At 34.6% G+C, this 12,639-nt stretch overlaps 1 protein-coding gene across 5 annotated transcripts in view; it reads left to right on the forward strand.

Annotated features, from left to right (window-relative positions):
• The window catches only part of LOC126479202 (uncharacterized), a 687,919-nt gene extending 676,012 nt beyond the window's left edge, over positions 1–11,907 (forward strand). For all 5 annotated transcript variants that reach the window (XM_050103765.1, XM_050103768.1, XM_050103767.1 and 2 more), the window contains 2 exons: positions 4,167–4,374; positions 6,855–11,907. In XM_050103765.1, coding sequence (XP_049959722.1) covers positions 4,167–4,374; positions 6,855–7,215 — 569 coding nt within the window. In that variant the 3' untranslated portion in view covers positions 7,216–11,907. The remainder of the gene's footprint in view (positions 1–4,166; positions 4,375–6,854) is intronic.
• Positions 11,908–12,639: the final 732 nt, after the last annotated feature.

Genomic DNA, 12,639 nt, shown 5'->3' on the forward strand with positions numbered 1-12,639 from the left:
GGGATGGGAGTAGTATTGAATGGAGCAGATGAGAAGAATAAGGAGAGGTGATGGTTGGAGGGGAGGGGGGGGGGGGGGGGAGTGTCGGAGCCAGGGAAGGGAAGGGAATGCTATAAGAATGGAGCATCACTGATGCATGCAGGGAAAGTTACATATAGAACACAATGATGGTCGAAGGAGTAGGAAGCAGTGCGTAAATAGAACAGAGGATCCTAAAGAGAGAGAGAGAGAGAGAGAAATCATTCTTCTATTGCCTGGTTGATAACTTTTCACTTTTCTCTTGTTGAATAGCAACCAAAAATTTGGACATAAAGTAAATAAGCTTCCTGAATACAAGAAAGCACCCCATTCAAATGTCTTCCACAGGATTCCACTGCAATCTTGAATATACATCTACATCTATACTTTGCATACCACCTAGCAGAGGGTATATCCCATCGTACCAGTATTTAGTGTTTCTTTCTCTTCAGTTCATGTATGGAGCACAGGAAGAATGATTGTTTGAATGCCTATGTGTGTGCAGTAATTATTCTAATCTGATCCTCATGATCTCAATGTGAGTGATACATAATGGATTAAAGTGTGTTCCTAGACTCATCATTTAAAGCCAGTTCTTGAAACTTTGTTAATAGACTTTCTGGGGGTAGTTTACATCTGTCTTCAAGAGTCTTCCAGTTCAGTTTTTCAAGTATCTCTGTGACACTGTCCCACAGATCAAGCAAACCTGTGACCATTCATGCTGCCCTTTTCGGTGTACATTCAATATCCCCTATTAGTCCTATTTAGTATGGGTCCCAAACACTTGAACAATATTCTAGATTGGTCATGTGAGTGGTTTGTAAGCAATCTCCATTGTAGACTAATTTCATTTCCCCAGTGTTCTACCAATAAATCAAAGTCTTCCACCTAATTTACCCACAACTGAACCTATGTGATCATTCCATTTCCTATCCCTACAAAGTGTTACACCCAGGTATTTGTATTAGTTGGGCAACATTGACTCATTGATTTTAGAGTCATAGGATACTAAGTTTTTTCATTTTTTGATGTGCATAATTTTACTTTTCTGCACATTTAAAGCAAGTTGCCAATAATGGTGCTCTGTTGTCAAGAACAACACTTTATCTTGTGTAGTTCTTGTTGTACTCATACCCTACCAACATGTAACAATCAGTCCCAGCAACCTTTTTCTGAATTTTGAGTATCCAGTGACAATATTCCAGTAGTCATGCTTATTGGTGTGTCCTGTGATGTGTAGTGACCAGAAGTATACATGTATATCAGTGGCTTCTGTATCCCAAAGTGGGGAAGTGGTTCACTGGTTGTTATTGACAAACATTTATTTGGTGAGTGATTTGCTGCCGTATTTCTTGTCTATTGAATGTTACAGTTCATTATAGTCCGCAGGAAGTCTTTCGTAAACATGTTCTTGCCCATAATTAACTCAGGCAGTAACATGTTCATGTGAATCCAAATTCATAGGAAAATCCATACAGAAGAAGGCAATACAAACTTTGAACTTCTATAGACATTTAAATATTGAAAACCATCCTTTGTTTGAAGTTATGCAGTACTGTCAGCAAGTCCGACATAAAATTAGTAGGCAAAATGCTTCTAATATCTGCACTCAGAGCTTGATATTTAGGTTCTTTACTTTCTCTAGAAAATGTAAACAGTCTTTTGCTGTACTCAGCCTTATAATGACCTTTCTTGTGACAATACTGGTGCTCAATACAATTTATTGTTCGCAGAACTTTTGTTAAATTCTTTTGCAAACTCTGACTTTCCTCTTTTTTGTGATTAATTTTAATAGCAGTGAATACAGTTGCCATTTCTTGGCTGTGACAAACATTGTTCTTCTTTTAGTAACTTTGCTGTTAAATTGTGGAAAATCTGCCTGCTTTCATTACAGGAGACCCAGACTGTAACAAAAAAACTACATTTTGCAAGAATTCTATCTAAAACTTGGACAGTCCTGTTGCATCTCCCACTGGCTCACCAGCACCTGCAAGAGACAATGCTAATGCTTTGGCTTTACTAATATGTTGCACAATAGCATAATAGTGCAATGTTTTATTATTATAGAACTGTTGTTTCAATGTTACTTTATTCGTTGCAGATTGCTGTTCATGAAATATCTTAAGATGATTTCACATACCATTTGCTGTAGCACACGACTGAACAGTTTGCAACTGGTCAAATTTCATACCAGTCGAAATAAGAAGCATTGATTTTGCATTAAGATAATCCCACAAGTTCTGTGCATTTTTGCTTTCAGTTGGTCCTACCTTACTTCCATCAACAGCATCCAGCAATTTCTCCACACAAAAAAATAATTTCCAAAGCATGCAATTTCTCGACCGTGACTATGTATCAGGCTTCTCATAGGTTCTTTGAAAATTTTGCCATATAATGGGAGACATTTTCTGCCTTCCTTCTCCATCTTAGAACACTATTACATGAAATATATTCGCAGTTGCGAATATGAACTACTACAAGGTGTATAATGGAATGACGACAGTGATAATTTGCGCCTTCCCCGGACTTGAACTCGGATTTCCCGCTTATCGCGAGCGGTCGCCTTACCATTTGCGTACCCGAGCATGAATCATGGCCAGACCCAAACTTCCATATGTCCTGAACCATGTGCCAACATCCTGTGCTTGTACATCCATTATGTGTATTCCCATACAGGGTAGACATTTTAATTGAAGCTGTTCCTTTGGACATACATGAAAATTTCTTGCACTAAATTTATGGATACTGAAAATCTTTGTTTGGCACACATTTTATCATTCCACTTTTGAAGTGAAAATCTTTGGTGTAATTAAACTCACTTGAAAGACTAGATTGACTTGAACAAAAATAAGATGTTACCCCTGTAAACAAACACGTTTTCTTCGAACCAAGACTGTAGTCAAGCTAAAACAGTTTATGATTTACAAATTTTGTTTCTTGACTAAAAGCAAGGCATTTACAGTTAACTATTGAAATAAGGAAAAAAATGCAATGGACTAAAAGGCCTTGTGTTAATTGGTAGGGATGTGGAGCAAATCAAGATATATATTAACATGAGACAACAGCCATCATAGAAACTTAATCTGTTTGTATTATTCCTAACAAAATATCACTATGCTGATTAATGCTATTCAGACACATCCCATCTAATTCTAATCCAGTAAATTTGTAAAAATATAGCTGCTGTTGTGAAAGTGCTGGTGACCTTATCTGATGCATTCCTCATATACACTGAGAACATATGCTTCCATATGCCACACTTAATGTCACTTTCATTTTTCTTAAACATTTACCATTCAGTATAAAATAATCAGTTCTTTTGGAAATCTTGGAACATTAAATCTCTCTGTTTACCTGTATCTACTAATTCATTGCAAAACTGTTCCTATGACTGACACAGCATAGTTGAACCATGTGCACTGGCCACACACACAGATGGCACAGTTGAGTGGCTTTAAAACACCATTGACCCATTTAGCTTTACATTTTTTGTGTTTCCCTTAAATCACTTCAGGTCATGACTGAGTTAGTGTGTGGTCTCGATGTCAGTCGTAACATTCCTTCCTACTTTCCTTCCTTCCTTCCCCCCTCTATAGGTAAAAGTGTATATTTATAATCCTTTAGTAACTTGCTGCAAGTGAGCAACTTATGGGAGAGACATGCCATATTATGAGACTAGACGTGCACCATACAGATGTGTAAGATAACAGATGAATGTTACCAGTTCTGTGTTAAAAATAAGTAAAAGCTAAATCATTTATGCATCAATATGTTTCTGAAAAGTTAGTAGTGATTTATCTTTTTTTTTTAGATCACAGGAATAAAATCAAAGATGAGGTAGAAAGGAGAATGGGGGTTGCAGTAGGGCAGGAGGGGCAAAGTGTTCAAAAAGTTCTCACAATTAAATAATATGACAAGAAAGATGTAAATATGAAGCTATTCATTGTTACCTTTTACATTGCAACATAGCTGTTTGCACTGAGACAAACAGCAACAATGGTGAAGTAGGAAATCTTTAAAACAGTGAATTAAAACCTAAAAGCAGAATAGAAAAAATAGATTAATTTTTAATGTGGGTTTATTTTTTAATACAGTAGATGCTTTTTTATAAACTATTTTTTTTTTTCATTTTGTATTGTATTATGAAGGAATGCTTCCTGTCCGATGGATGGCACCTGAGAGTTTGGAACTGGGTATTTTTACACCAAGCTCTGATGTGTGGTCCTATGGAGTGCTACTGTATGAGATCATTACATTTGGAAGTTTCCCCTTCCAAGGACTGAGCAATAATCAAGTGTTAGAGCATGTGAAAGCTGGAAACACTATTCAGATCCCAACTGGTGTAAAACCTCAGCTGTAAGTAGATAATTTTAATTTCTTGTTTTATTATTTATCTTACTAGATTTTTAACTCCATAGTTATTTCATTTTGTGTGTGTGTGTGTGTGTGTGTGTGTGTGTGTGTGTGTGTGTGTGTGTGCGCGCATGTGTGTGCGTGTATGTGTGTGTCCATACATATAGATTTTTAATTGCATTATTAAAACTCTAGGCAGGAAGGAAGAAGATATATCATAGTTATTTGAGAGAAAAAAGCATTTAGTGTTTATGCTGGATGCATTTCAATCACTAAAATTTCAAATTCATCCATTCAACATTATTATGTAGTCACTGTTAGTACCTTGCGGTTTCCAAAATTGCTATTATGCACATAGAGGTTAATTTGATGAAATAATTATGACTGTAATAAACATTTGCACATAAATTATTTACTGGTTCTAGTATTAATTACAAGACCAAAAGCAAGAATAATTTCCAATGTAAAACCCAGTTTTCACCTATTACTAAGAACGTATATCTGAGATCTTAGCCTGGTGATTTGGGGGGGGGGGGGGGGGGGGGGGGGGGGGGTGGCAGCAGCAAGCTGGACACTTACATTAATGTTGTGGGTGGAGGAAATTAAACAAATTTTGTACAAAATAATACTTGAAATTATTAAGGAACTTTTCCCACTCACCAAATATACTAATACAATCACTTTATAAAACATACCTATTACTTACAATGTATGTATTTGAGTACATATAGTTTACAGAAAGGCAACAGTGTGTTGCAGGATATAATTAATCATTCCTTGGTTCCCCAGGATTTATTCTGTCCACAGCCCAATTGTTTAGTTAACTTGTGCCATCAATTTCTTTTTTTGCCATTTTATTCAGTGCCTCCACATTCTTTAACCAATTTACCTATCTAATCTTCAGCATTCTTCTGAATCATCACATTTCAGATACTCTACTCTCTTCTTGTCTGTACCATTTATAACCCACATTTCACAAATGTAGAAGACTATTATCTGAACTAATACTTTCAACAAGACTTCCTTAGACTTAAATTTATATTCGCTATTAACATATTTATCTCCTTCAGAAAGCTTTTCTTGCTATTACAAGTCTGTCTTTTGTATCCTGTTTACATCAGACAATATCAGTTATTTAGCTCCCCAAGTAACAAAACTCATTTCCTGTCTTGTTTCCCTCAGTATCATCTGATTTAATTTGACTATATTCCATTACACTTCTTTTAATTTGTTGATCGCCATATGATAGCCTACAGGTAACAAATTTAGCTGCACACTCTTGAATAACTTCAGTATCTTCATTTAATGAAATCTGGTGGAGATCACATATACTTCAGCAGTACTTAAGAATGGGCCACACAAGTGTTCTATATGTCACCTCTATTGTAGATGAGCTACACTTTCCTAAAAATCTCCCAATAAACCAAAGTTGGTCTTTTGACTTCCTTAATACTGTCCTTACATATCCGTTCCATTTCATATCACTTTGCAATGAATCCTAGACATTTAACTGATGTGACTGTGTCAAGCAGCACACCACTAATACTATTTCAAACACTACAGTATTTTTTTCCTATTCTTCTGCAGTAACTGACATTTTTCTGCATATAGAGCAAGCCACAATTCATTACGCCAATAGAAATTCAGTCTAAGTCATCCTGTATCCTTCTCCAGTCACTCAATGGCAGTACGTTCCCCTGTATTACAACATCTTCAATAAACTGTCTCAGATTGGTGCATACCTTATCTGTCACATCATTTAGGCATATGGAGAATAATAGCAGTGCTATCAAACTTCCCTGGGGCACTTCTGATGATACCCTTGTCTCTGATTAACACTTACCTTCAAGGACAATGTCCTGAGTTCTGTCGCATTGGAACTCTTCAAGCCATTCATTTCTGGGAACCTATTCTGTATGATTTGACATTTTTTAACTCTGTACAATGTGGTATCATATCAAGTGCATTCTACAGTATATCTGTATACAAAAATACGCCATTTGTTCTGTTCTGAGACACTACTCTGGTTAAGATGACAGCCTACTGTACATTTCAGAGATGACTGATAATTGAAAAAATTTCAACTCTGTTGAAAACAAACTAATTCTGTAGACATGCTGAAAGAACAATGTACGAAACATTTTATTTTAGCACCAATCCTTTAATATACTGGAAACAAAAGAGTATATAATGATTTCGCAACTGAAATTATTCTATGGAAACAGTGTTCAGTATGTTGTCATGCTTTAGACAGTGATGCAGGGGAATAGGAATGAGGAAAGATGTGGCCAAATTTCTTTGTATAATAGATGTGAAAATTGCTTTCACATAAAGGCAGATATTCCTAGCAATAGATCATTAACAAATAGTTAACAACTTCCTGTACTTATTATTAATTTGGTGTTCTTAGTGTCATAATTTACAAACCTTCATTCTGTGGAATATCAGTTGTATTACTCTTGAACTATGTAATTTGTTTACAGGGAAGCTCTTATTCGATCCTGCTGGAATAAAGATTATAAGCGAAGGCCAAATGCATCTGAGATTGTGGAATTTCTTGCTAACAATCCACGGCTCTTATCGCCATGCCTTGATATGCCATTAGCCTCAGTACAGATGGAAGATACAGGTCAACTAGAAATGCATCTTCCAGAAAGGTTTCGCAAATGTTCCTTAACAGCTTCATTGTTGCAGAGCAACTCAGAACTAAGTAATGGTTGTGTACGTGAACCTCTTTTGAGCTCTAAATATATCACAGCACATCAAGATGATGAGGACTTTGAAGATGAATACTGTGGCCATGACCCACCTGGTGGAATTAAGCAGGTGGACTCAATTCTTTGACAGCATACACTCACTGGACAGCCAGCCAACTGTGCCACAGAAATTGTGTTCCTGTAGCTATAGTATTTGGCACTATTGCCTACAGTAACCAGTGAAGTTAACCACAGTAGTAAATTGTGGTCTGGTTGCGTACTGTGTATACAAAATCTGCATCTGCAGTAGTGTTTTATGGTGATGGTCATGACGCCACACTATATAAGCATTAGAAAGCTGCAGGAAAATTTTAACTAGCCATCAGCTGTGTGAAATACCTCTCTAATAGATGTTGATTATTATGTGGTTCCATTTCACTATATGGAATTTGTTTTTCTGGCTGATTGTAGCTATACATTTCTTTTCCTGCAGTGAGAAAGTGAAAAAGTGCTAAGCACTCTAGTGAACTGTTGATTTAATAAACAATTTAAAAAGAGTCAATATCTCTTAAATAAATATGCTGCTCAGCAGGTCAGAGATGAAAGCTGTAGTGAGATCTTTCAAAATATTTATAATTACTCTTTGTTACAACTAATGAATTTAACTGGCGATTCTTTTGAGTACACAATTTTTTATTTTTAGACATTCAGTGGAGAAAATGGTTCAAAACCCTATGCATATGAGCAAGTAAGAAAGTGCCAGTTTCATTCCAACCATTGTAACCAAATTATTCCTCTAGTCTTATTTATATACTTATGTTCCCATTCATCAACAAAAGTTTCTAGATGACTTCACAGTTTTAAGTTTATGAACCCTTGCGGAGTCTATAATTAGAGGACAGAATCCAAAACCTCTGCACTTCTCATTCTCTTTACCTCTTATGTAGTAAGGATTATCTGATACTGATGTAAAAGATTTCAAAAGTCTTTTGGAGAAAAAAAAGGTTTCAAAAAATGAACACACACACCATGATTTTCTACTGAATTTTTGGTTAAAATACATGTATGTATCGAAGCATGACAAATTATAAACATTCCTTACATTTATTTGTCACATGTTTATGAAGATCACTTCTTTATCCAATATCCATGACAAGATTCTTGATCAGAAGAATAAAAGAAGGTTAAGTTATAGTTCTGTAGTAATACTGTACTTAATGTCTCTCATCTCTCTTTGTCCACACAATTGAGACATATTACTGATTATATGTACTGATTCTTTTCAAGAGTCACATAGCTCAGGAATGTGTGTTTTTTAATTCTAACACTAGGTGGTTTTCATTTAGATTAGTTCATAATAAAAATTTTGAGGCCAACATCTTTTGTAGTGCTACATACTTTTTTTTATATTCAAGTGATTGTGTTGTAAAACAGCGTATGTGGGCACACAATGGATAATGTATGTCCGACTGTCTGAGCAGTAGACTATCTGTGACATTTCCCTTCTTTTATAAAGTCTCGCCACAATTCCTCATTCGAAATGTTTGCATCTTATTACAGTGAACTTTCAGTTTCACCAAATGTATGTAATATAAATGCTTTAACAAACTTTATTAGCCATAAGAAAGGAATAACAGAGTTGTTTTACAGGTTTAAAGGTAAAACACTTATTGTTTTTTTTTGTGTGTTGACAGGAATTATGTTTCACATGTTTCAAATATTTTAATATGTTTGTAATATGTGACTTGAGATGTTTATTTAAAATAACACAGTAGTGGCAGAGGGTCATAAATGTCAAGTGCAAAGGGACTTAAAACAAACAAGTTGCATTATATAACTGCAAACTATTATCATACATTATGTTCTTTTTATATTAGTTTACATATTACAAATTCAGGACATCAGATGTAGATACTTGCTGCAAAGTCATCATTATTCCTTTTGACATGTTGCCTGCATAAATTTGTGTCAGATGAAATGCCATATTAAATTTTCTGTTCTTGAACATGCAACAAATATTAGAGTGCATGTCCTTCATGGACAATATGATAAAATTGCATTCTCCACTTAACTGAATCTCCAAATATTAAAAAACATTTTTATATACTGGAAATAATTGACCATGTTGCTATCCACTGATATTGTTTTGTAAAGTGGTTTCTCAGTTTTTTTTTGTCTGGAGAAACCATGTTTCCTTGTTTTATGTATTTTTTTAGGAATCACATCTCATGTATTGAGATGATATATGTTTGTATTTTATTTTATGGTACATATAAAAATTTATTCTCTCTTTCAACAATAAAACAGCATGTTTCATCACAATTGAATGTAATCACATAAATCTCAAATTCTACAGAAGTGTCTCTAAGAGTATTTAATGCTGGTTATTTAATTGCAATGGTGGGTTATGTAGTTTTCACTGATAAGGGTTGACTAGTATGAGCTTTGGAGATCCAGATCTCATATCAAAATGAACCATCAGACCCTTTAATTTAGGAGGAATTATTTACTCCACAGGTGTCAATAACTCATAATGTTGTCAGATTACTCAGAAACTCATACAAGATTTTGTAAGAATAGTTCAAAAGGACTATCCATTTAAAGCTAAGTGATAAATATATATGTGCTGCAAACAAAGTGTGCTAGAAATGAGCATCTAAAGCATTCTACTAAGAAGGTACACAGTTGGAGTGAAGAACCTGGGTATCAGTGTTAACAAGCTTGGCTTCTGTATGTGCAATGAGAGTGAGGGTTTTAAGATATTTTCTATTACTGTCAATGTTGCATTAAATAAAATATTATGTAAATTGTGTGTGACAAATTAACTCTGTGTACCTGTTCAGAATTTGTACCCAGATATTTAACTGTCATGAAGGGATGTCACACAAATCAATTAAAAGCTTCAACAGCATCAGCCAAACTTACTGCATTAATATAAATCTTAGACTACTGGTCTATTCCAACTGATAAAATCTACTTTTTCTGTTCATGCTGTTGAAATAATTAAAGTAAATCTAACTGCAGTTATCTGACTCGGGGATAAGTAGACCAATAGTTTTGCTCCCTAACGTAACTGCTGTCAGCTTTTCAATGCCCAAAGGGCAGCCTCATTTACACCTTCCTAAGTATTTGAAGTCTGTCAAGAGCTTACAGTTTAATATCTGAGAAAATATATTACCAGGAAACAAAATAAGTGAAAATTTTTGGAAGTATTGTTGAGATCTATACGCAGAAATCTCAGTTCAGTTTTCCTGCCATATGTTGTTTTTGACATACTGTTATGTATTCTGCTGGATAATTTCATCCAGATTTTGTGATATAACAGCAGGCTGATGAATGAATGACTCAACCATCAGCTCAGCTTATTGAAATTTTGTAACATCTGGATGCCGTTACCTGGAAGAATACTTTAGAACAGGTCAAAATCACTCTATAAGCTACCAGCAAATATATTCCATCTCCCTTTCAGGACAAGCTTGTGAAATATAAATTCCGTGCCTTATAAATGAAAAGACTGTACTAAAAAGCTTCTGTTGTCATCTAATATGTTTTGAGACAGGACCATGGTTATTTTTGTTACTCCTAAGAGGCAAACAGTTCAGGTAAAGACTCTAAATATATGCATTAGTGATAGATTAAATGTGATTTTTGTGTCCATCATGATGGAATCCTAATGTTTTTTTCTCTTTTTATAAATAATAGTCAGATATAAATCTGTGGTGGAAACATCTAGAAAACATGAGTGAACTTGGCTCTGTACTGTAGGTTTTTCATTTAATATAAATAATTTAGTAAAACAATGGAAAATCCAGATGAAATAATGACAGTACTATGAAAAAGATAGCCGCTACCCACCATATAGTGGAGATGCTGACTCGCAGATAGACACAACAAAAGGACTGTCAAACAAGTAATCTTTCAGCCAAAAAGCCCTTCATCAGAATTAGACAACATACATTCACACAAACACAACTCACACACACATGGCCTTAGCAGCAAGTGATTTTGGTCACTTGTGTGTGAGTTGCATCTGCATTGTCTGTCTGTGTGTGTGTGTGTGTGTGTGTGTTTTGTCTAATTATGATTAAGGAGTTTTTGGCCAAAAGTTTATTTGTTTTCAGTCTTTTTGTTATGCCTATCTGTGACTCAACATCTCTGCTATGTGGTGAGTAGCAACTGTCCGTTTCATAATACTGAAATAATTTAGTCAAGTTTGAGATTATCAGTTATAAGTTACAATATACAGAAAGCAACACAAATCAGCACACCGAAAAACACAGTTAGCCCAACACACAAAACAGTGCTAAACAGCACATTTTAAACTTCAAGTTTCACAGATTGCAACCCTCCCAAGCATAATAGAAAGCCAGGAAGAAACAAAGCATGGTTTCTAGAACTCAAATGTGAATTTTGTGTGCATTAGTTCTTTATGGACAGTGGCTTTCCTATTCATATTTTATCGACAGTGACTTATTCATATTTGCTATATCTTGATATGTACATTTGAGGCATGTTAAGTTTTATTGCCCATAAGTTTCATATCTATTAGAGAGTTATTTGTTGACTCTAACATGATCTCAAATATTTCCAGTGAGTACGAACTTTTCCTTTCTTACATATTTTGTATTTATTTTTTATGTCACATCATTTTGTGGGCAGTGTTGTTGTGGAGCTGTCATTTAAAGTTTTATTTATAGTTATATTCCTTTTCTCTTTCCATAATACAAGGATCTGTTCCTTGTCTAACATGTTTAGGTTTGTTGCCTTCACATTATCATGCACTTGATTTATTCACTGTTCATTTGAGCAGAGTTCCAGTGGCTGTTTTTTTTTTTTTTTTTTTTTTTTTTTTTTTTTTTTTTTTTTTTTTTTTTTTTTTTCCCCCCTAGGAAGACGAAATGTTGTAATTTTAGACGAAAGTCCATTTTTCTCTTTTTTGGTTCTTGTTCTGAAAATGTAGGCATTTCAATAGCAAAATTATTTCTCTATTAGAGTCTTATTTGTTGTTCTTGTTTCTTGTGATTTTGTTAGTAATTGTTTCTCCTCCCCTTTCCCAACACTTGGTGAGAATGGAGTAAATTATGATGCATTTGAAATGTTTGTGAGATATATTTCAGTAACTGAAATTTGTGTTATCCGTATTTGTATTCAGTCTCATCATTTGAGTGTTCACATTAATATACTATTTTAAAGCTGGTAATTATCAATGCTTCAAAGCTTACTTTATTTTGCACTTTAAGTGTAAATGGAAGTCTAAGGCACAATGAATTATTATTTCATTATAGTCTTTAACTTTATACACACTCTGCATTATTATTGCATCTTTGTTATTCAGTTCTAGCTTTTAATTTACAGTGAAGTGTCACTTCATGCATTCACTGTTCTTTTTTACCAGTCAGTACTGGAGTACAGATTTGCAATAATCGCATCATTCAGTACTTTCAGTGATTCATGTCAATGATTTGTATTAAGGGGACTGGTCTGATTCTCTCTAATGAGAAAATATTGTTGGTAGCTAATTTTTTCATCAGCTTTCAGTGGCTATTACTATATTTAGCATTTAGACGAAGTA

The sequence above is a fragment of the Schistocerca serialis genome, chromosome 1 (assembly GCF_023864345.2).
Source record: "Schistocerca serialis cubense isolate TAMUIC-IGC-003099 chromosome 1, iqSchSeri2.2, whole genome shotgun sequence".
NCBI classification, from domain to species: Eukaryota; Metazoa; Arthropoda; class Insecta; order Orthoptera; family Acrididae; genus Schistocerca; species Schistocerca serialis.